Raw genomic sequence first — 23,759 nt, forward strand, 5'->3', positions numbered from 1 at the left:
TTACAATGATGTAATGTTAAAAACCTAGGGTTTTACATTGCCGCGGCTCAATACCATGACAAGAAAAAGAGAGTGCCTGAACGCCCTTTTTTGCTTGCAGTCGCGAACCGTCAATGAATTAATTTTCTTGCCACATTGCTCCGTTAAAAACAATGCAAATATTCAGTATGTTTACTTATTAGTACCTGTAAGTACCTATTGAGTACATCTATGGTATTGATATGGTTAGTGACTTACTTAAAAGTGATGGGGTGGCGTCCCTTCTCCCTCGAGTAGTGGAACCAGGTGACGGCCCTCGGGTGCAGGACCTCGGGCATCTTCACGAAGCTTCCCAGGTGGAGACTCTGCCCCCACGTCGCTGACACAGTCTTACGAGCGATCGAGGAGTCGCAGATGTCCGCTGTTTCGTTCGCTACGTCTTGGATGAGCCTGTTGGTAATAAAAGGTTAATTAAAATAAGGTTAAACATTTTTCAAAACTCTCCTCTCAGAGAGGTATAAATGTCTGACAAAAGGACTGTCACAGTCGACGTGATAAGAAGAAAATAATCAATATTAAGTTCAAGAGCAGGTGCACCCATAGGTATCATCATCATCATCATCATTTCAGCCATAGACGTCCACTGCTGAACATAGGCCTCTCCCAATGCTTTAATGCTTTCCATGTTGATCGATTGGTAGTGGCCTGCGTCCAGCGCTTCCCTGCTACCTTTATGATGCCGTCGGTCGGTGGGTGGACCCATAGGTATATTTTGCGATATTTCTGTTACTTTATGTTCTGTAAATTTTCTTAAATCTACCTACATTAGATACGAAACACCTTAAAAATACGTACGAAAATGTACCTCGTCAGCAATTAGATTCTAGTAACCTAACACGAGTTTTTGAACGAAATACGTTTTAAATGTTTCATGTAACAAAGAAGATGAGCTTCGCCTTAATATTTCAATTCCTGGAATATTTTATTCTAATAAAGACATAATCGCTACTAAGATACCTATTCAAGGAAATGAATGAAGATATTTTTCCACTCAATACAGAAGAGGAAAAACAATACTCGTAAAAAAAATGCCGCTTTTCGTCGTATTATGTAACGCGACTTAATAGCCTATTTGGAATGACATAAACGAGATGTTTGTATAATGTCTATCTTAACTTACATTTATCTCAATTATTTATTTACGTTGCTCATTTTAAGTCTTCAAAGTAGATTGTCTGTTTAAATATAAGATCTTGGATAAATTAGGTTCACAGTAACAAGACACGATGATATTTTTATAAAAAGAGAAATGTTTTTGTATTATCTAACACTTTCGCTATTGCCTATTTTTCCAGATTAATTTGCTACGACGAAAATTTGTAATGTACTACTACGTCGTAAACAGTTTGTTGTAGCACGTCCATTGCGCGCACGCATCGTAGCGGCGCGTGCGCTGTTCGTAGCACCGTAGTGCGCTGAATAACTTCTACAATATTAACTGACAATATGGGCTTAAGACCTATCTGTTGTTTCTGTTCTGACTGGAAATCTCTTTTTAATTAGACTTAAGTTTAGCTTTACATGTCTTTACATTAATGGACTCACTCTTAACTCGCTCTTCAATACTCGCATTTCAAACCAAATATAAAATATCGCCTCTCTTAGTCCAGTAAACTATACTCACCCAGGCAAGTATTCCCTGCAGACTCCAGCGTCTCTGTCCCACCCGCAGTAGGGGTCGCGGGCGCATCTCACGCAAGCGTCGTAGCGGCGCGCGCATAGCGCTAGCCGGAGTTGGAGCACGCGTCGGTCTGACGCCGCGTACAGAGAGCCGTGGGTGCGGGATAGCGCCATAGCCTGGAGGAATTATTGGAATTAGAGCTCTGCTGTGTTGTATATTGGGTTTTCATTAATTATGAACGCCGATAGCTAGGTAAATTATTGGAATTAGGACTCTACTGGGCTAAAAATTGAGTCGTAGCGACTCGCGCATAGCGCCAACCAAAGTTGAAGCACGCGTCGGTCTGACGCCGCGTACAGAGAGCCGTGGGTGCGGGATAGCGCCATAGCCTGGAGGAATTATTGGAATTAGAGCTCTGCTGTGTTGTATATTGGGTTTTCATTAATTATGAATGCGATATCTAGGTAAATTATTGGAATTAGGACTCTATTGGGCTAAAAATTGAGTCGTAGCGACGCGCGCATAGCGCTAGCCGGAGTTGGAGCACGCGTCGATCTGACGCCGCGTACAGAGAGCCGTGGGTGCGGGATAGCGCCATAGCCTGGTTGAAATTATTGGAATTAGGACTCTATCGTGATGTATATTGGGTTTTTAATTACAAAAGTCAGTACACGCGAAATCACGATAGCGAAATGTGACTCGCATTTCAAGGCATTTCTGTGTTCACTTAACCACGTAGCTAATGAAGATAAAATTAAGTGAACGCAGAGACTATGTCTAATGAGCTCGATTAAGACTTAAAAATTTGATACCATGCATTGACTTGGGATCCTAGATATAAATTTTATTTGCAACTTAACACACAACACTAACATGAGTGGACATCGAAACATACGAGTTGAAAACTCAAGGAACCGAAAATCCTTTACTGATTATTTGTAACACGAGGCTATGAATGTTGCGTCGTCTTCAGAGAACTTAAAAGAAAGGGTATGAAAATTCATTTACAATCCTTCAAAGATGAAAGTTAGTATTTAGTTCACGTAAAGAGAAAAGGGTGTCACGGGATTAAAACTCGAAACAAGTACTCAAGGCTAACTCAATAACTCAATCTTAGCATCTATTGAAACACTCTAAGGTGATTATTTCGTCTTTATAAAATGTCTTTAGTCACGAGGCGGAATTGGGTCAAAGTTGGTAATCATCCAGTTATTTGAGTAATTCATGAATACAATTCCGTTACAAAGGGAAAATAACATGTGTGCCAACTGCCAATCAGATAGATTGGATTGATTGAAGTCTGTTCCAGCTCCTTAGTCTGTACTTACTCTAATTATAACAACAGTAAAGTTTATTGGACTAATAAATCCAGTCATTCGGAGAACTAATCAGACTGATAGAATTACGTAATCTCAAGTAGTGGACAGCTCTCTGGGAAGCAGTGTTTTCAGTAGTTTCAAATGTTACACTTGTGTCTTCCAACTTTAATCAAACAACGCTCACAAGTATCGTCGGTGCACTATAAAAATCTATAGTTGGATATCAGACAGAGTAAGATGATCTCGTGGATACTGACACCTACTTATATCTATGAAAAATTAATTCGATGGCCATCGTAAATGGTTCAAACCACCATGATCACATATATTGTCTCCAATCGTGAACTGCTGTGACTTCACATGCCAGCATACGTCATCGTTAGATTTTTAGAAAAGTACAAAAATTAGAAACCTCTTTTTACGTATAATAAATAATTATATCCTTGGACATTTTACACTGCGCCTCTAGACCCAAACTAAGCAAAGCTTGTACTTGGGTACTAGACAACGGATATAAACATACTTGTATTTTTTTTTCTCATCCTAAGTGTAACTTTTTATTAATAAGGGGGTAGATTTTTAGAGATCAGTAATATGTATTTACTATGACAATTTACCTGTATAGGTTCTCCCGGAGTGACGTCAAAGATGTCCAGCAGCGCCGACTGGCTGTCCCCGTTGCGCGTCCACTGCACGATCTTGTGTATCTTGCCCTCGTCTGCGACGAACAAACAGAATTAGCACACGAATAATAGCCGATATTAATTATGCTTAGTAAGAGGATATTGTGCGAGCCTAATGAATATTTGAGTAGCCTATGCAAACGTAATAAAGGCTATTTTGCGAACGACGCCGTTGTCGGTTGCCGTTAGTTTGCGTGTGTTTGTTTTATTTCTAATTTTGATGCGCGCTCCGTAGATAGTGTGCTATTTGTTACCTTTAAATAAAGATTCTGAAAACTTTAGAACCTTAAGGCCTAACCTTAAATGTGAACTTTGATGCAGTCAATAGCACTTATGACCATACATTGTTGTAATAGCACTTATTATAGCACACCAGACCACGTTTATTGTTAAGATTTTTGCTGCAAATTAGCATCTATTGCAGTAGCAATAAGAAGTATCTGTACGTACTTTCGCCAGTGTATAGACTAAAATACAAATTTTTAGGACACACATTTGAAAGGTATACAAATTCGTAATGCTGATATCTGATTCATGACACATTTTATTGCGTATTTACAATATCTGTTACTTTTATTGGCCGTATCCATTTGTGAAGGGCCGCATTTATGTTTGAAGCCCAATGAGTCGTTAAATCGGGGATCAATTAGAAAGGTCTTCCATACAATTTACAATATTTACGAGTGTATTTTTTATCTACGTGATCAGCTGTAAAATATAAATGTTAACTGAAGCTACAAAATTTGTTGCTTAAATAATATTAAACACAGCTTATAATGAATAACAAATTAGTGTGGGGAGATGACATTTAGGTGGGATTATAATTTGTCTTTTAGGTTGAATAAACAACACGGTTAGATTCTATAAATATACCAGATGCTAATTATGATTTATCTAAACATTACAACGCTTCAATTTATTTATTTCGCCAATTTAAATGTCGTAGAATTATCCGAGAAACATGAAAGTGTGTATTATTTCCAGACTCTTGGCGTCTAACGCCCTACATACTCTCACAAATGCATTCTCCAGTTAAGTTATTAAATTGAATATGCACATTAGAATTCCGAGGCTTCTTATATTTAATGAACAGTTCGTGCAATGGAAAATGACTAAACTAATGATAATTTAATATTCGGAACACTTATTTCTTCTTAAAATAACAAGGTTTAAACCAAAGTACTGGTATATTCATTTTAGGCATAACTAAAATTCATACTTATATTTCTTTAACGGTTTTGCAAGATGTATAGTGCAGTCAGTTAATTAATATTTGTACAATTTCGGCTTTACAATAAATCCTACCAAATTACAACAAGCTCGTCTAATAATATACGAAAGCAATCGTACTATGTGGTTAGTAACAAATCGTCGCGAGGATCACCAATCGCAGTTCATTTCCAACTATTTGTCTAACCGGTTGAGTAATCACTTCGGTCCGTCAAAATGACGGGCCCAATTAATACGATGGGACCAAAGTAGCGCTTCTAGCCGTATTTAGGAATACTTCCTGACGCTTATACGACTTGTATTGATTAAGAAAGTGAGATTTTGTATCGAGTATATTTAGTATGATAATAAACCCTCTCGTTATCGACTAAACAACAATAGTACATGAATATTTAAACGGTAAATCTATTCATGTCACTAGCTTGAATTAATAATTAATGTTAAACATTCCGGTTGTATCATGATTGCTTGCATAATCATAACAATCACAAGCTATATTGAACACTCGTACCCATATGTGTAGATGTTTGTTATTTTTCCATGTGGGTCGATGGAGAGGCTTTCACCTATTATTGGTAAGGCGTAGGCAGATAAGGCCGTGATAGGGCATTGCCTGATGGAGCACGAGCCGCAACAAAGATAGCAGACCGGTCACCCGATAAGCAACGTTTCTTTGAATATCAGATATTCTGATCTTTCATGGAAAAGGGGTATTGGGAGCGGTGGAATATACCACGAAAAACGTTAGAAATAAACGGTGGAATATACCACACAAATACAAGTAGGAAATTGGTTTTTTCCTGTTTTATGGTTGATATCCTAACTTCAATCCAACGTCGGCGTATTAGTAGGCCCAAATATAGCTTGCTCTACCACTGGTGCTGAAAAGAAGTGGCGAAAGAGACTCACCTCTGTAAGCCCATTAATACAGTGCGATATCGCTGATAGATATTGTTCTTTAGAAAAATCAAGTAAAATAATTGATATCGTGACACGATTCGCCAAAGTTTCGCGCACAAAATAAAACAAAAGCCCGCGATCACTGCAAACACAATCGATGGAAGCAATCGCCTTCGCGCGTGATCCACAAGGATGCCCACTGCCGAAAAGTTTACTCAAAGAGTTCCGGACAAACAGATTGTATGTCGAGCCAGTCGAGCTAGCTAGATTGATTTCCGTGATTGACAAGTTGAGGCAATATGGTTGACGAAGGTAGTTTGATAGTCTCGGAGCAAGAACGAAACAAAGTCATAAATATTGTTATAAAGGTTATCTTTATAATAGGTTCACATTGGTTTGGTATGCATGTCAATCATGAAACTTTAAAAAATTCTACGTTATGAAAAACTAATCATCACTATAATTTTTCGCAGCACACAAAAACATTGAAAGTCAAGATTACTTTCTCTCTCTTATCATAAAAGTTTGCTAAGCAATTATTGACTATTAGTATTTTTCCAAAACATGTCAGAGACCATAATTAAAAATGCAAAAAGCACAAATATCCTTTTAAAACATGTATAAAAATAAGTCTTAATTTAACTAGTGTAAAGTCGACAACCCTGGTCCTAGCCCTCCATAAGGTCACAGTTGCTCCAGCCTCGAGCCGAGGAATTAATATTCGAGCCACGAATCTTAATAGCTAATTGGATTAGAGGCATGTACCGAAATTACCTAACCGGGTTACATACAATAGTAACGTACGTGTCCCAGCCGGCAGCTGGATATTGTGCTCCTTTAGTTGCTGAGCTATAAATCAGTAATTATATTACTTGTAGTAATGAATGGTAATGTCGTTGCGAGGATTGGCACGTGTGTGTTGTTTGCGCGCATTGCATTACCGAATTTCATTTGGCGATTGCGTGAGGTCTGTGCTGATAATGCGATTGGGAGTTATATTGTTTATTGTGATCAGAAGCAAACATGATAAGTGTATGAATTTTAGGGCTTGTAATAAGGGCTTGTTTTACATTTTCTTTCAAGATTTTAATAGATGTGAGGTGCCTTTGTTCGGTGTTAGACAGATTCTGGATTGGATAGAGCAATTTTTGTTAGTTTTAGAATTTCTTGGCTACGATGAAATATGTAGTAATTACCTCCTATGAAATTCATTATTATGTCTTTGAACTTTAACATAAATAAGTAAACAAAAACTATAAAACAAATAAGTAACTAAAAGTTACGTTTATGACTGTAAATAATTATGTAAGTACAAAATGAGACTATAGAGCCTTGGCGATGCTAAGTAAAAGTTTATTTGTATAGGTAGGTACTCATGATTCGGTAGGCGGAGTTTCCAGATCGATACAGTTACTCTAATCTCGCAAATAGTTTACAGCAAATGTAATAGTGATTCGGGCCCATATATTATTCTCCTCAATTCGGGAGCTGGGGGCTTTTGTCCTACGTCAATTATCGTGAAGGAGGCGTCATAGTCCCACACGCCGACTGACTGACGCGAGCAATTGGCGATAATGCGGAATCTGAATATAAAATGAAGTCTGCCAGCCGTGAGATTATCCTAAAAACGTTTAAGTAAAACATCTTATTGTCAGTCTAAATTGTGTGAAAATATACAAGATTTGATTTGAAATGTCTCGAAGATTGTATTGTTTGTTTGTAGTTAGCTTGAGAAGGACTTTTAAAAACTAGATTGGGAATAGAGAATAACGAGTGTCTAATGCGACAATTTTTATGAAGTATGAGAATAATGAGTACAAAATATTACAACTTGACGTTTCAACTGTGTTGCTAACAGCCGTAGCTACAAACAGACTACTTAGAAGATAATAATTGTAGTCTGTAAGTACTTATGTAGGTACTTTTTGAAGAAAAAGTTGAGTTGAGACTTGTACTTACACTTGAGATTGTGTACTTATAATCTTCTATTTTAAATGGGTCATTCAAAATAAATCAAAACAGATATTTATTTTAGTACTAGTCTGCACATAGACCATCACGTTAAAGCTTAGCCGTGTAACCTACGCAAACAGATTCGAGTCCTTCTCGGAGCATTGCGGACAAGTTTGTTGAACGCTTTCTCGTGTAGTTGTTATCACACCGGCACTTAAGTTGCGTTGCTCCGTGCGACGGAGTGCAGATATGTGTCGATAAAACAAATACGGTGTAAGCCTTAATTACACGTTAATGATTTAAAGGTCTATAAAGGGTTTATTTGGAAGATAGAAGGGCTTTGATTTGAGAACAAGTAAGATACAAGAGTGTTATGACAATAATCACTTTGGATGATTTTACTAAGTAGGTAACTATACATATATGTTGTACCACTAAAAGGCCATTTATTGTTTAGTTCTGAAGTTATACTCTGCCATAGGAATTCTATTGATTTTGTCATAAACATCTCCCTTTCTATACCCAGGATGGGCATACGTAGGTGCAAGGGGCAGAAGCGATATATCAAAATCCTTTCGCGGAGTTGTCCCCCGAGTCGATCCATCGCACAAATTGATATAACAATCGGCAAACTTCGACCATTATCCATCCACCATACATTTAGTATTGGCTCAGACTCTCCCATGTTTTGCCACAACTTATGGTCTTCCAATCCCATTCAATTAGTGCAAGCCACCGTCATAATGGCGTCTGCAGAATGGGCTGTTGTTCTCTCTGTCCGTTACTGTCAGAGCGTTTGTCAAAATTGTATTTATCACTAAATAAACGATATAATTAACCTTAAGTAAATACACAAGTAAGGAAGAAAACGATTTCATATTTTGTTAGTTGTAAGCGAGACCTTTTATTTACTGTTTAATAAAAGTTATTTATTATTTATTGAACCAATAGAGATAACGTTCATGATTAGTATTCAGTGAGAGTTACTTCAACCTTGCTCTATATTTTGGTTCACTATTACTATTTATTAAACTTTCCCGACATACCACGTGCAAGTATTACTTTATCTACAAGTGTCTCATACATTGGACATAACAAAACATATAGTTGTGCCATTTGTGGTTTCTTCCCCGCAGGTCACTAAAGACGTAGCAGACCACGGGATGAATCCTGATCAGGGCGGGCGGGAAATAATTAAACAATCGGCTCCCGCGGGCGGCGTAACGAACTTAGGTCGCCGCAACCCACGGGGTCTCGTCAAAACGGGCCACGGAATTTGCTCTACTAATTTCACAGCCATTGTCTGGTGTCAATTGCCAAGCTGATTCAATTCTCGGAAATCCAGGAAATTTTTATTTTATTCTTGTCACAACCCACTTTATTAAGACTCTCAATATTAAATAAATCAACGCAAACAAATCCATACATAATTATTATCTTTCCATAATATTTTCCTTGGGAGCGATCAGGGTCCCCAAATGCCTGTCTCAAAAGAAATAATCCTGCAATCCAATAAAGATTTCGCTTCGACAGGCCTAAGTGAAAACTTTTTTGCGATCCCTCGAACAATATAAGTTTTATTCCTCCAAGTGGTATAAATTCCAAACACAAAGTAGCTCTAACATCTTTATTGCTTTTCATAAAAAACTCCCAGTTTAACGTATAGATTTGCCAGTTAGAGGTCAGATGGGATTTCCTTAAACACCACCGTTCATGCGACGCTTCTCTCTGCGCACGATTCATTACGGCTTTGGATATGTTCGGTATTTATAGGCGACACTGCGACTTGGCGATGTATGGTTATTTCGGCGATAGCTTTGGAATAGAAATGGAAAAACTTTGCAACAGATTTGTTGTCCCTGGACTCGGATTTGGGAATGAATAACTTTTGTGTGGGTAAGATCTTTACTTTTACAAATCGGTTTTACTTAGAACTAGGAATGGGGGTATTTAAAAACTTCTTTCATGACTCTAATAGGTACTCATTCAAATGATTAAGTACCGCCAAATTAGTAAAGTAAAAAACAAGTATTTTAGTTAAATAACCAATAGTTGATATAAGAATAACAAGGTTTTCAAATCTGGCATTATGATCCCCACATTCAGGTATAAGAAATACTGTACGGAACCTGTATGCATTGTGGGAAACGAAGACATCGAGATAGGTAGCGAAGTATTAGTAGGATTCGTGGCGGTGCGGTGCGGTAGATAAATTCGGCGATTGGCAGTATGAGCGGATTCGGCAGGGACTTTTATCACGGATCGCAATATGTATTTTATAGGCGCCGTAAATCGAAGAACGTGGCTTTTTAACGTTTGCCTACGAGCACTCGGCCGACTTTTACGAGATTCGTCGCTCCAAATTTTATGTGACTATCAAGGATTGACTGCGCTCTCCGATCCGCTTCAGACCATTTATATTTGCGATTGTTATGAATAATTGCGCTTTAATAGTTGCGACCGAATTGGGTGGCAAAGTTTCGATAACACTTAGTACGATAAAACGCTTCTTAGACAGTTTCGAGGCCCCCGGCAATTACGGCTGAATCAATACAAACAAGCGATTCGGCACTCCGCGCTGCTGAGCGGTGGAGTTGTATAACAATCTTCATTATTCACAAAGACGCGTTCGATCAAAAAATACAACGAAAATACAAACGCGACTCTATTCGAATATCAAAACCGATGTTTACTTTGTTTATCCGCCGAATATAATATTCCGATGCGAAATAATCGAGTGGCCGTTAAGCGGGCGGTTATTCCAAACACGTTTCAAAGGTGTATTTTTAAAGGAGGCTTTCACGGTGGTCGGCATTAGGGATGGCGCCCGTTCCCGAAACTTTCCCGTCCGTGCACCTTTTGATATTCAATATACTGTGGAACCTAAGCAATCCTTTGATGAGATGTTTTATGCAAAAAACGTTGGCCGCCGTTAGCGGGGCGCGAATAAGCGCTCAAAAGTGAACACATTAGTATGCCCCGGCCCGTCCGAGGCCTCCCCAGTTTTGGGGGAATAAAAAATCAATGTTTATTCCCGTTGGACGCGTTTCGAATGCTAATTATAGGTATAACTAATTGTTTGTGTGGACCGGGCTGTCTCGCGATCGGTCTCGGGAGGCGCGGTCGGTTTATCCGCCAGGTGATATTCTGATTAATTTCGGATAATTTATCGGCAGCCAGTTGCAAATTTCTTGTTTGATGTTTTGATTAAACTTCGAGGTAGCGAAAGATTTATACAGGTAGGTATTGATGATGAAAAACAAATCTAAAGACCACTTTTTTCATAAATTTTCTTTTTAATTTTGTATTTAAATCGGTTATTTAAATTGTAAATTTTCCAACGGTCAGGTAGGTTTCTTTCTGTAACAACATAGTAGGTACACAATGCTGTCACATGGTATACTGAAGAGCGCATACTGCTAACTCTGCTTACGTGCTTCTGCATGTTTTTGAAATGTGTTTATGATGCGTGAACTGTGTGATATGTATATGTTACTGTAAAAGCTCGAATTGCAGTAAACCCTAAGATATTCCAGTAAAACCTAAGATCTACCAATGTCTAATGGTAAATGTCCCAAAAGGTTTGCGATTCGAACTCTTACCACCATTTCGTTGGTAAATCTTAGGATTTACATTAATGGCACGGTAAATGTTGAAAAACAAAACATGTCATAGCGTGCTCAGCGCATCTCGTCATCATCATCATCATCAGAAATTACTTCAATTGGAAAAAATCGAATCTATCTTAATATTGAAGTTGCCCTCTTTGTATTTCTAGTCGCTCACTTAGTAATGTAGTCGCACGGACAGAATTTTAATATCTAAAATGGATTAAACATAACCCACTTTTTGTAAGCTCGTTCTGCATTTGATTATATTAATCAATATTCGTCGTTAGTTAAGTTAATTTTTCGCTTACTCAAATTCATACCGCTCAAGTTATTAAAACAGTAAGTATGCCATCATCAGTCGCTAAGTTATTTTTTAGTCGATCGTGTTATAATTCCCCATTAAGAATTACTCATTGTTTTATTCCTAAAACCAACATCTACCAGCTGACAGAGGTAAAACCTAGCATATACTGAATTCGTATGGTAAAAGCTCGAAAAAATCGTCGTATTTTCAGAAATACTTACATTTACCAACTCATGTCGGTAAATCCTAAGACTTACATTTAAATCTTAAGATTAACCGTAGTTCGAGCTTTTACAGTAACATATATACCTTATAAGTTAATTAAATAAACCGTCTTACAGAACATAAAAAGTAGGCATACAGTGTTGCTGCAGTCAGTTCAATAGTCACATCCGAGTTGCCTACAAACTACAAGCTTCATAGACATAACAACAGGCATATCGATTAAATAATTTCGATGGAAATTGTGCTATAAAGTTACTCTCGCAAAATATTAGCAGGTAGAACAGAGCATCGAAGGCAAGGTGCTCGAAACTATAAATTACTTTGGAAATTCCGTTCCGACATATCGTATCGCAACTCGGCAATAAATATTGTTCATTTTCGTCCTTTGGGCTATGCCCGTCGATGGAGAATATACAACGCTGGTAGTGATGTGACTAAAGCCTAAAATAAATTGGACTTGAGTCTTAAGGCTTAGTTATCATAATGACCGCTGCTAATTTTACTTAATTAAATGACGGGTTTACTCGTTATAAAATTCAGTTTAAGAAAATTTCCAGGTAGATAGGTTTCCTGAAATAAGTTTTTTTTTATGTGATAGGAGGCAAACGAGCAGACGGATCACCTGATGGTAAGTGATTACCGTCGCCCATAGACACCCGCAGACCCAGGGGCGTTACAGGTGCGTTGCCGGCCTTTAAGGTAAAGATACGATACGCTCTCCTCTTGAAAGCTTGCAGGTCGTATCCGTCCGGAAACACCGCAGACGACAGTCCATTCCACAGTTTGGTTGTACGGGGCAGGAAGTTTCTAGAGAAACGTACTGTTGTGGACTAAGGCTCCGCTAAGGAAGTTCAGTGACATCACTGTTATAAAAATCTGGTGGATAATTGATTAATTCTCAAGGGCGCTTCAAATTCAACAGCCTTTTCCGAGAATTTTACTAATCAATTTATTCGTATTGAAGTAAACATTTTAGACTAAGTACGCTGAAATGAACTAGTGTTGATTATAATTATTTAGAAATGGAGACTAATATTTTAGGATTTTAGGATTTGATGGTGAAAACGGGCATTAAACTTCGTTTTATTTGAGTCTAGTTACGTTTGAAAGTCAAGTTACATCACTACGTCAGGAAAATTCTGTGCAAGCTCGATTGTAGGCAACTAGTGCTATAAAGATGCCTTTAGACTGCACTCATACTTCGCCTCGCTCTGCCTGCGTTTACGACTTCGTCGAGATCGAATTTGTCCGTGTTTGGGCACAGTCATAAAAGCACAGGATTTTATATGATTATGAAAAACCCACTGGAAAAGCCACGCTTTACAGCAAAGTGTAAATAAGAGATCAGCAAACAGCTGATATTCCAGTAATTCCAGTTTCAAGTTAATTTACTACTAAGAAGTGTTTAATCCATCACTAAAGCTAACCAATATCGTCCAATAGTGTTAAGCAACGCAGTAAGGTGCACTTTCCCGCTAAAGCTGCATACATCTGTTCCGACTGTAGTTTATTAAGCAGTCTCCGTGCTCCAATACCTCAGAAATACCTTAACATATCATTCTGCGGCATCGCATTTCATGTTTATGGCGAAACTTGGAGTCCATGCACTTAAGCAAATGGCTTTCCGATACTTATAACAGAGTATACGATGCGTACCGCTACATTTTATGCATGGAAAGTTATTTTATAAATTATTGCCGCAGTTATATCTATGGACTCGATAAACTTGCCCGATGATGCATATTTAGAGGCAGCTTTTTGCCGGTAACGCTATAAAAATAAAGCAAGACGTCTATTTGGCTGTAAATATTTTGCCCGTGATCTGGCAATTTGCATTTCAAAGACATGACAAATTCGCGCATTTTTAATGAACATAAGCGCGGCACATTAGCCGGCGCGCCGGGCGCGGCAAACGGTCTAGCCGCTCTACTCAAACATCAAAGGACTGTCCTCGGCTTGAGCTGATATCATTATGTCATCAAATGCCCATAACGCACCAGCGGCGAGTCGCCACGAGCCGACTGTGAATTTTAAATCGTTTTTAATAGTATCACGGGCGCACATTTCGTCAAAGCCAACCCGACTCGCCTCTGCGATTTGATTTCCCATTTTTTTTAAACTTCGCTAGGTACCAAACGATTTGTTAAAACTTGCGCGTTCTTTTGTTTTAGGCAGACGCCATAATTACGTTTGGAGTTTGTTGTTACAGCGGCTGTACTCGCACGATACGTGAACATTATTATGTTCGTTTGTTTACAAAGGAGCCCTTAATACTAAAGAGTCGCGGCGTTGACGTCTAACTCGGGGAATTTAATTAACTTCTAAATACTCTTAACGTCTTTGATACCTCGGCGCCCTTGCATTGACAAACGCGCGCGCCCGGGGTGTGTATGACAGTCGCTGTCAAAGTTTTATCAAGCTCGGGGCGCGTTCGGAACTCACTGGCAACAGTGATTTAGGCGTGATAAAACAAATGGAACGCGAGGAGCGTGGGCCGCAATGCGGGAGCATCATGCTCATTTCTCATTGTCTGCTAGCATTCCTAGCCGAGCGCACCGGCACAACTTTGCGCCGTACAGTTTAATGCATATTATAACGCGGTAAGCACTCAAAATGGGCTAAGCGAGGAGGCAATATCGCGGCCGTAGACGCCAACACGAGCTCACTCTTTATTGAAAGAGTAAACTGTCCTTTTTCACGGGACGCCTCGAGCTCTTTGTGACGGAATTTCGTGCAACTTATTTTGCGCTCGGAGTGTAAATAATAGTGAACTAAGAGAGCTTCGGATTTTCGGGCTCTACCTCTTTTTCCTCTTTTGCTGTGCGGTCTGTATACACGAAACCATTTATTGTATGCTACTGTCAGTTATTGCGTTTTAGTTCAGTTCTGTAATCAAAACGCCGGCGCGGCTTTGAGCTGCGATTCGAACACGGAAACAAAGTTACATTGTGCAGATTAACTTACAGTAATTATGCTGGTACGCGGCAATAGAAAGGGAGGCAGCGTCAAAGGTAACGTTTAAACAATTTAATATTCCACACACAAGCATTTCAAACGCCAACTCAAACGTAGCTCTCCTTTCGTAAAAGTTCTTCCGTAAACGAACCCCCCTTCGTTAGATATCTACGTGAGTTTAATCCACTCCGTGCCTCGCGCCGGAGCGGTTCGGTCGGAGCGATTTTCGCAGAAAATTGGTGAAAATTGCAACAACATAGGCGAAAATTACCACTTGGGAACGTTGTTTAGAGCGCGGCCTGAATTTATGCGGCTGTGCGAGTGTGACGGCCGGCGGCTGCGGTCGGCGCGGGCGCTGCAGCACGACGCTGCGGCCACCACATAAGGCATATATTCCAGAAAAAATATTGTTACGGAAACGTCGAGTCCAAAACAAAACGAAGAATTTCTGTTCAATTTGATTACACTGAACCTGAAAGGCAATGCACCTATTAAAGAAAATGCAATGCCGTTAATAGCTCGTACAACGTCTAGCAAAATAACCGTTGCATTTATTTACGTGCAGCAATCGACTTGAATGGCAACATAACTACGTATTCACGCGCATAATATTTGACTGCCGGCACTCGGCTTTAGAAGCTTTGCCGCGGATTTTAAGTCAATAAATTGAGAGTACAAAAAGCGTTTAAACTATGGGTGTTTCGCACGCCATTTCGGTAGGAACAATACGTATAATCGGTTTTTCGTGTTTTGGACTGGATCCCTGTTTCATAGGTGGGAGTGGGCCCCAGACGGCTGGGACGGCCAGTTGTCACTGCCGAGACGAATTATGGCCTTTGTGGCACTTTCACTCTTTTTTAATTTCCCAGTAGGCAGGCATTTTTTAATTCGCGCGCTTTTTATGAAATCTCGTGTCATCCCCTGTCTGGCCCCGATTTTAGTAAGCAAAAGCCGATTGTTTTCACACTCATTGCAGATTGAATAGCTTTATACTTTGATATTATGGAAAAATTAAACCTTTGTCTAGCGCAATTGATAAGAAAATTGTGTTTAGATTAACTTTTAAGATGTCTGTTGCTTGTGTTTGAGGATAATTTTAGATGTAACAAAGATATTTTGTACCTATTAAAATAGTTAACGTATGTATATTGATTGTTTCATTCATGAATTGATCCAAATATGATACCGGTATCAAACCATAGAGAACACAAAATCCAAAAGCAGTACTCACTGGTGCCAGCATAGTATATTCGGTATATTCAATTTGGTGCAGTCAAATATGACACTTATATCAAAACGTATAGAACACAAAATCCAACAGCAGTACTCACTCGTGCCAGCATAGTAGACGGTATAGTCGAGCTGGTGGCCCAGCATGTCCACCTTCACGCGGTCCACCACCAGCCTCGTGAAGAACAGGTCCCGTTTGTAGTATATCGGCTTCTCGTTCTCGTGGGACACCGCGCTGTCCATTAGGGGGTGGGACCTGGGAGAGAGGGGGAGGGTTTAGTTATTGATGGAAAATATTTATACTCGTAGGTCCGACAGTAAGGCTGCTGTACGTAAAGTGTACATGTTACAATCTAATGTGATAGTTATCATTGCGATATCGGATGGGACGATCATTATTGATAATATTGTTCGCTCTGTGAAACGATTTCGAGACAATTTTTTTTAACGATTGTTACTTTATCAACCCTCCTAAGTTTTTAAAACTTTAACAGTGAGTAAACTAGCATTTTTTTTGGATTCTCGGACTATAGAAATATTGTAAACCGAGCACTGGAATTCTTCGGAACAAACCATTTTTTTTTTACAAAAAATGACCTATTCCAGTAGTAATACCATGAAATATTATAATATAGGTATAAAACCATTAGTTTTTACTATTCGGTTTTGAATAAACACTAAATTCAAACTCAAAACAGGTCCAACCATCCACTAGTCAGTTTTCACGCAATTTACTACAGTTTAATACCAGTTGAGCTATTTTTGACGAGATCCCTCCATACAAAGCTGTCATACTGTGTTATTAGCGCGCGTTCGGACATGATTTAATGCAAAGTGGCGTTTTCAGGCTGTAAAAAGCGTCCGTCAGTGGCCGAATATTATGCGTGCCTAAGCTTATACAGGCGCCTGGATAGGGATGATAACAAAGGGATATGGCGACCTGACATCAATACTTACCTGTACGTTATAGTGGTTATAGTTCGTATCTATATGCCCTAATGAGCGTTGAACCAGTATGATTTTCCATGATAGCAATTAGAGTTATTTCACAATTCTCTTTTTGATACATTTTTACTATCGGTGATACTACAATTAGGTAAAACATAGTGACCAATACGATTCACTAACAAGACAAAAAATTTAACACGCGTGCATTAAAATAAGAATCACTAAAGTGACTCGGCACAAGCGATAATCTAGACAGGCTAGATTAAAGCCGCCAGAACTTTAGAGCTGACGCGGCGAAATTCATATCGAATATGAAATTAAATATTTCATAACAATTCAGAGCGCTAAAAGTGTTCGCTAATAAAGGCGAGTCATCGGAGCGTGGCGGCGGAAACATTATGGCACGATGATAACAATGTCGCCGCGACAGCGTGCGACGCCGCGCGGCCCGCGATAACGTCGCGCGACGTCGCAGATAAAAGCCTGCACCTCACTACGAATACCTCATTCGTTTAATTAAAACCTCCACTCTCACCCTGAATAAAAATAACATTATACTATTTTCAGCAGACTGGTTCAGGTGAAGTGTTAAAATCTCAACGTTTCCACATGAGGATCGTGGAAAAGCGGGAAAAAAATAATAATTGAACGCTCTCGGGGTGAGAGCGTCGGATAATTAACAGGACGTGTCGCCAGGATAAAAGTGCCTGTGGATTTCAATGAGCGAGGAAATTCTGGAATCGCTGGAGAGTCGGCGTGATCGTGTTTCACGTTTTTAAGTGACGATTTTCTACTTTGTTTACGTCCTGCGCTTGTTACAATAACGACAGTCGCTTTTGTTGCTTTTTTTGCTTTGCTGCTCGGCTAAATAAATTAATTCCAAGCTTGCCTGTCTTTTTTTAATGAGGAATGACAATGGGTTTGACTCTCGTTCGTAGTTAAATTATTTTTATTATGTAGTACGTTGATCCGCGACGCGCTAACTAAATAAATGAAAAGATTTATTTATTTATTTATTTTAATTACACAGGTTTATACCTTATTACGTAATTAAATAGTTAGGTAACAACAAACATAATAACAACACCTTAAAGATTAAAGAGAACACTGCTCACAAAAGGATTGGCAAGTTGTTTTCGGTGAGGGTCCTAGAGTGGGTGTCCATGCTGCGTAAAAACAACGGTGGACTTGACAATTTTAGTGCACATTAGTGGGACTTGTAAAAGTGCTCTTTAGTTTAGTGTTAACTTACTGAGCGTAAATCAACTTAGTAATACAATGACTTTACTAAGATGATTAAAATCTTAAATTCTTACCTTATAAAATTGAGAACGGTGTCCGGTAACGAAGACGTATCATTAACACATGTCCCAGGTCTCGGCTCCGGCACTTTACTGCTGATGACCGGCAGCCAGGCGGAGCTGGACGTGGCCTGCTCCTTGAACTTGCCCTCGAAGGCTTTCTGGATGTCGCCGATGGTGAAGGTGCAGATGGCAGAGCCCATCAGCCCGGTGGACGCTGTGGTGAACACGCCGTAGAACCGGCTGTCGTCGCCAGGCACTTTGTAGATGCTTTCTGTTGGAAATATTTTATGGTTAATACCAATTGGTGAACAGCTCTTAAATATTATAATACAAGATTAGTCTCAGTTTGTTAAAAATATTTACATTTTATAAAAACAAAACAAAAAACAATAATAATTACGAACGTTCTAAAGACAGATGGACGACTGACACATCAAGCTCAACATTGTTATAACTATGTAGGCTGTGATAGGAGCTATTTTGCAAGAAGAAGTATTAGTTTGTTAGTTGACTATGCATTTTTTTATAACAATGACTTCAAATATCCTTTAAATTGTAGTTACTAAGACGTATGACTGACTTTTTTAGACTTTCAAAATCTAAACATTAATTAAAATAGTCTTTAGATAGTTCAAAATTTGGCTTTAAAGTTAAGTTCTAGAAACTACCAACTAACGACGATAAATGAGTAAAGTTTCACACGAGATTGAGAATAGATAAAGTTATTATCAAGTTTACGATATCAACGCATACTAACATGTGTCACGTAGCACAAATGTCTTTCACGAGACACTGTTCAAAGTAATTAAAATTTAAATTGGGCCTGAGATATGAGAACTAAGCGAAAATTTATCAAGCACTGTCAAGATGTCTAATCGGCGCTTAGTTATCCAAAGTTGGGAGTTGACTATCAAATTATTATAATTGTGGGTGCTGAACTTCGTATCTTGATGTCAGAGTTGCTGTTACTATTAATCAGTATTCGAATTAATGTCACAGTGTATTGGATTGACGCATCTTTGAAGAGTTACAACATAATAAGTTTGAATACAGCCATACACGACATCACTGTTTCAATAAAAAAACATAAAATTTTAAAGTAACTCAAAATGCATATCGAGCAAAAGAAACATAAGTAAAGAAATTCAATCGAATACAACTTTTTTACGAGAACATTTCCAACGCGAGCTCTCTTTATTCCCGTGCGATCGGCTTAATTATGCTAACTCCTCTGTCATCTGATAACAGTGAAAGTGAATTCAAACGATTTCAATTCGAAACATTTCTGATTTCGATAGCATTCGAAAATAACCCCTACATTTATTAAGAGCTCAATATCTGACATTAAAATCCGTTAATATAGACGTCCCTATTCGGAAATGATCGTCGAAGGAGGTACGACACTAGTTCGTAAATGTTCCTAATGGCGCTTCAACAGACATGTAAATAACACACCTATAGCAAATACTGAGCACTTGAGTACCTATTACATTCTCATGAGTTATGCAGGCGACGTAGCGGGGGCGCGTGAAAAACCGTGGTAAGCCCGGGCGAAGCGCGTTAATATTATATGAACACAGTCTGGGAGGACCGAACCTTCGGGGAAAATCGGCTAGACTTTTGTCGCTTAAATCGCACTATGCACTTTTGAGTTCGGATCTTAAATATTTGCTCCAGATTGACACGGTGTTTGTGTTTGAGGATAAGGTGAGGGGATTCGGGTCCCGCTCGTGACTTATGGCTAAACGTCTGTGAACGCTTTGAAATACATTTGCTTTGTAGCCCCGCTTTTGTACTTTAAATAAGGTGCAAACTACGTTTTCTGCACCGTAACTCTTCTAGATTTTAGGTTCTTAGAGTTTACTCAACACATTTCGTTTATATGGAGTCAAGTTTTGCAGCGGTTTTAAGAAGAAAGAGTCATGGTAATGCTTTTCTGTATTAAAATATAAGGCACTATGACTGGTAAACGAGTATTCCCGCAGCAAGTATAATCTTTGATGGCCCTAGAAAAAATATTGGAGAAAATCTAAATTGAATTCAAATGAGAAAGCTCGTAATATGGAGTAGACAGCTTTCCCGCAGTTGGTATACTCCACGATGATGACTATGATAATAATCTACAAACAAAACTTACGGATCTCATTGAAGTAGAAGGGGAACTCCCCTGGGATGCTGCAGTTGAGGCGCGCCTTCAGATACGTGGCCCAGTTCTAGCTGAGGATGTTCTTCCCGCCGGTGTCCCGCTTGCAGACACGGGCTACTCGGGAGTAGACAGCTTTCCCGCAGTTGGTATACTCCACGATGATGACTATGATAATAATCTACAAATGAAACTTACGGATCTCATTGAAATAGAAGGGGAACTCCCCAGGGATGCTGCAGTTGAGGCGCGCCTTCAGGTACGTGGCCCAGTTCTGGCTGAGGATGTTCTTCCCGCCGGTGTCCCGCTTGCAGACACGGGCTACTCGGGAGTAAACCGCCTTCCCGCAGTTGATGTACTCCACCGCCGTCTCGCGGAAGAAGAAGAGAACGTACTCTCCCACATCGAAGGAGCCCACGAAGTTTGGTTCTGCGAAAGGAGATCTTATTTAGTGCGAATAAAGGCACAATTTTAAATTTAAAAAAATATTACGCCTATGTACACAATAAAGGAAAGAATATCCATCCACCTACTATTGGAATACATTACGTTGTTATTTGTTTTCTTTAGCATTTCTACGCTTCCGCAATAATTATGTACGATGCACCTCCAGGAACCGATTCCACAAATTCAATTTTGTCAACTAGCGACCAATCTCGGACTACCTCTGATTTATGCGGCCGCAAGATATGCAATAGAGGAAGCGATGAACGCATGAACAGCAATTATATCATACAAGACATTTATAGCCGTATTAATATGCCTATTTGTCAGCCTCGAAATGAAACCGCCACGTGCACAGGATTACAGAATACGGACGCGTGTCGCCCGCGCACAATATTCTTTGTAGTTATTATTATTATCATTCAGACATACGTTCTCGTTAATCTGGGTTAGCGCTTATTAAACTTTAATAAAGCACGGATCTTCGGAAATTAATGCCTCCATAAATTCGGGTTCGGATAATTAATAGGGTCGATATATTGACCTATTTGTTGATACGGCAGGCGTTATGGGAGTGACGTGAATAAGTAATCAACGACATTGCTTGGAAATGTGATATTGTTAATAAGGGGATGCAGATTTTGGAGCAGGATTAATGGCGGATTAATGAGGAGTATTGATTTTATGTGAAAGTATTAATTTAAGCTCGTTATAACTGGATCATTTATTTTAATTAAGAATAAAGTTACATGTATGTTACTTATGGGAATGGAAGATACAAAAAACAGGCCTATTCAGATGAACGATAAAAAATGAAATTATTACTAACTATTGAATATTTTCATAATCTGCGTATATAGGAATATCATTACTTTCCATATTAATCCATTGAATTACTGATTTGTTCAGTAACAAAAGAAAATCGCATTCAAATATAATCAGGTCATAATATCCTGGTCCATAATCACAGGCTAGATTTTAATATCAATTTCCTAAAATCCTTTCGATGTGACAATACTATTTACTTTCCCATTAACTAGTCCATTCAAAATCTAGTTTAAGTCAGGCCAAATTGCGCGCTAGGTAATTCATATCGGACCAGGGTTACCAACTTGATAAAGGCATAGTTTATATGATATTTTTATTGTATTTTTTGACAAATTAGACGGGATTATTCACCCTCTCGTTCCCATCGCTGTAATTTCTGTGTAGCCAGGATCTACAGCTTGACCGTCAATAAAAACCCAGCCAATGAAAGTTAAGTTTGTCTCGGGGGAAAGTTATACTGTCATTGGAACATCGGTAATGGAGTCATACCTAACTTAAAAAGTGGAACAAAAACAAAAGTCCGGTTTGTCCGGACAAATTCGGACGCATGGTAACCCTACACAAGACCCATCGAGCGCCCGATCGGCTAATGCTAAATATCGGTCATTCAATAATACCTGTCGCCACAAATGAAGGACCCGTGAATCGATGTTGATTTTGGAATGCGTACTCATTATGCAATCACACCTAAATAGTTTTGCTTTGAATCAAGGATGGGGGAATGGGTGTTTTGATTGGAATGCATGGCTTGGATCGATCACGTATTCACGTATGTACTTAGGTAGATTGGTTTAGGACCTAAACTTTAGGTATACTTTTGTGTTTCTAGAGGATTCCTGGATTATTGTATGCCGGTTTTATTTTTGTATTAATTAAAATACAGGCTTGTTATATTGTGAAAGAGAATCTCGAACATATACCTTTTATGTCTCAAAGTCATGATACAGTCATATTTCTTGAGCGCATGTAGATATTTTTGCTACCATAATTCATTATGGTAGCGAAAATCTACTTCAAAGTCAACAAAAATAAATAAACCTTACAACTCGATACTAATTATATTCTAATCCTAGTCTTTGTAGTATCTTTGTATCTTAAAAAGTATGAAACGAGAAACAGACAAACACAGACCGGAGCAAATATCACAAAAGGGTTAATAAATTGAAATTAAATGAAAATAATTAACTGTTAGTGGCGTTTGAAACGCAAGCAATAAAGGCGAGTAATGAACAAAGCGATATTATTAACGAAAATTACGCAAATTTGTCGGCGGTAATTTCTATTCCCATGTTATTGTGGCAATCGCAATTAATGGCCGAACGGGCTTATTCCCTTTTGTCCCAGTTCTGATTCCGCTAATTAAAGAAGAACTAGATCCGACTATAATTGGTACAAACGTTTCAAATGGACCGGTGAAATTGAGCGCATCGCCTCCAATAATATCCGAGCATGAGAGTAGTATTTAATCGAGTTTGTTGATATTAATTTGTAGATTATTGTGTCCGATCCTATTTCTATCGAAGGAACTGAATTTATAATTATTGCTTAAAGTGTTTACGGCTTTATTTCTTTGAGATAATCGTACTGAAACTAAGTAAAGTTATTTTTTTGTATTAACATTTTTAACTAACACGCTTAACGCACGCACGCACTGTATTGATTTTAAAATTGTGGCCTATTAAAAATACAATTCTAACTCTACATTGATTTTACAAATTTTGATCCCTCAATGAAAAGGTCTGCCCTTACCAAAACCGAATCCAAAACTATAAACACAAGTATCAACTACCTCCAATAGGTAGTTCAATTATTCTATAAGAGCTCAAACTAGGCGTAATAACTGGCGAATCGGGGCAGGCATCGGGGGCATATTATTGTTCGTTAGAGCGAAAACAGTTTAATTTCCATTGTTTAATCACAAATAGGGCGATTGCCGTGTAAATCGGGTAAACGCTGATAATTCGGACATTTGTCTAATGATTACCGGGAAAAGCTCGATCAGCGGTGCGTGGCAATTGTTCA

General features: G+C 38.8%; 1 protein-coding gene across 1 annotated transcript in view; it reads right to left on the reverse strand.

Moving 5' to 3' along the window:
- The window catches only part of Sema2a (Semaphorin 2a), a 114,808-nt gene that overhangs the window by 5,243 nt on the left and 85,806 nt on the right, over positions 1-23,759 (reverse strand). Inside the window, exons 8-13 of the mRNA XM_028300708.1 lie at positions 20,664-20,894; positions 18,335-18,593; positions 16,172-16,326; positions 3,597-3,697; positions 1,664-1,836; positions 238-429 (exon numbers count right to left, since the gene is read on the reverse strand). Of these exons, the coding sequence (XP_028156509.1) occupies positions 238-429; positions 1,664-1,836; positions 3,597-3,697; positions 16,172-16,326; positions 18,335-18,593; positions 20,664-20,894 (1,111 nt within the window). The remainder of the gene's footprint in view (positions 1-237; positions 430-1,663; positions 1,837-3,596; positions 3,698-16,171; positions 16,327-18,334; positions 18,594-20,663; positions 20,895-23,759) is intronic.

This window comes from Ostrinia furnacalis, unplaced genomic scaffold (genome assembly GCF_004193835.3).
Source record: "Ostrinia furnacalis isolate ACB-3 unplaced genomic scaffold, ASM419383v2 OfSCF0780, whole genome shotgun sequence".
Classification (NCBI taxonomy): Eukaryota; Metazoa; Arthropoda; class Insecta; order Lepidoptera; family Crambidae; genus Ostrinia; species Ostrinia furnacalis.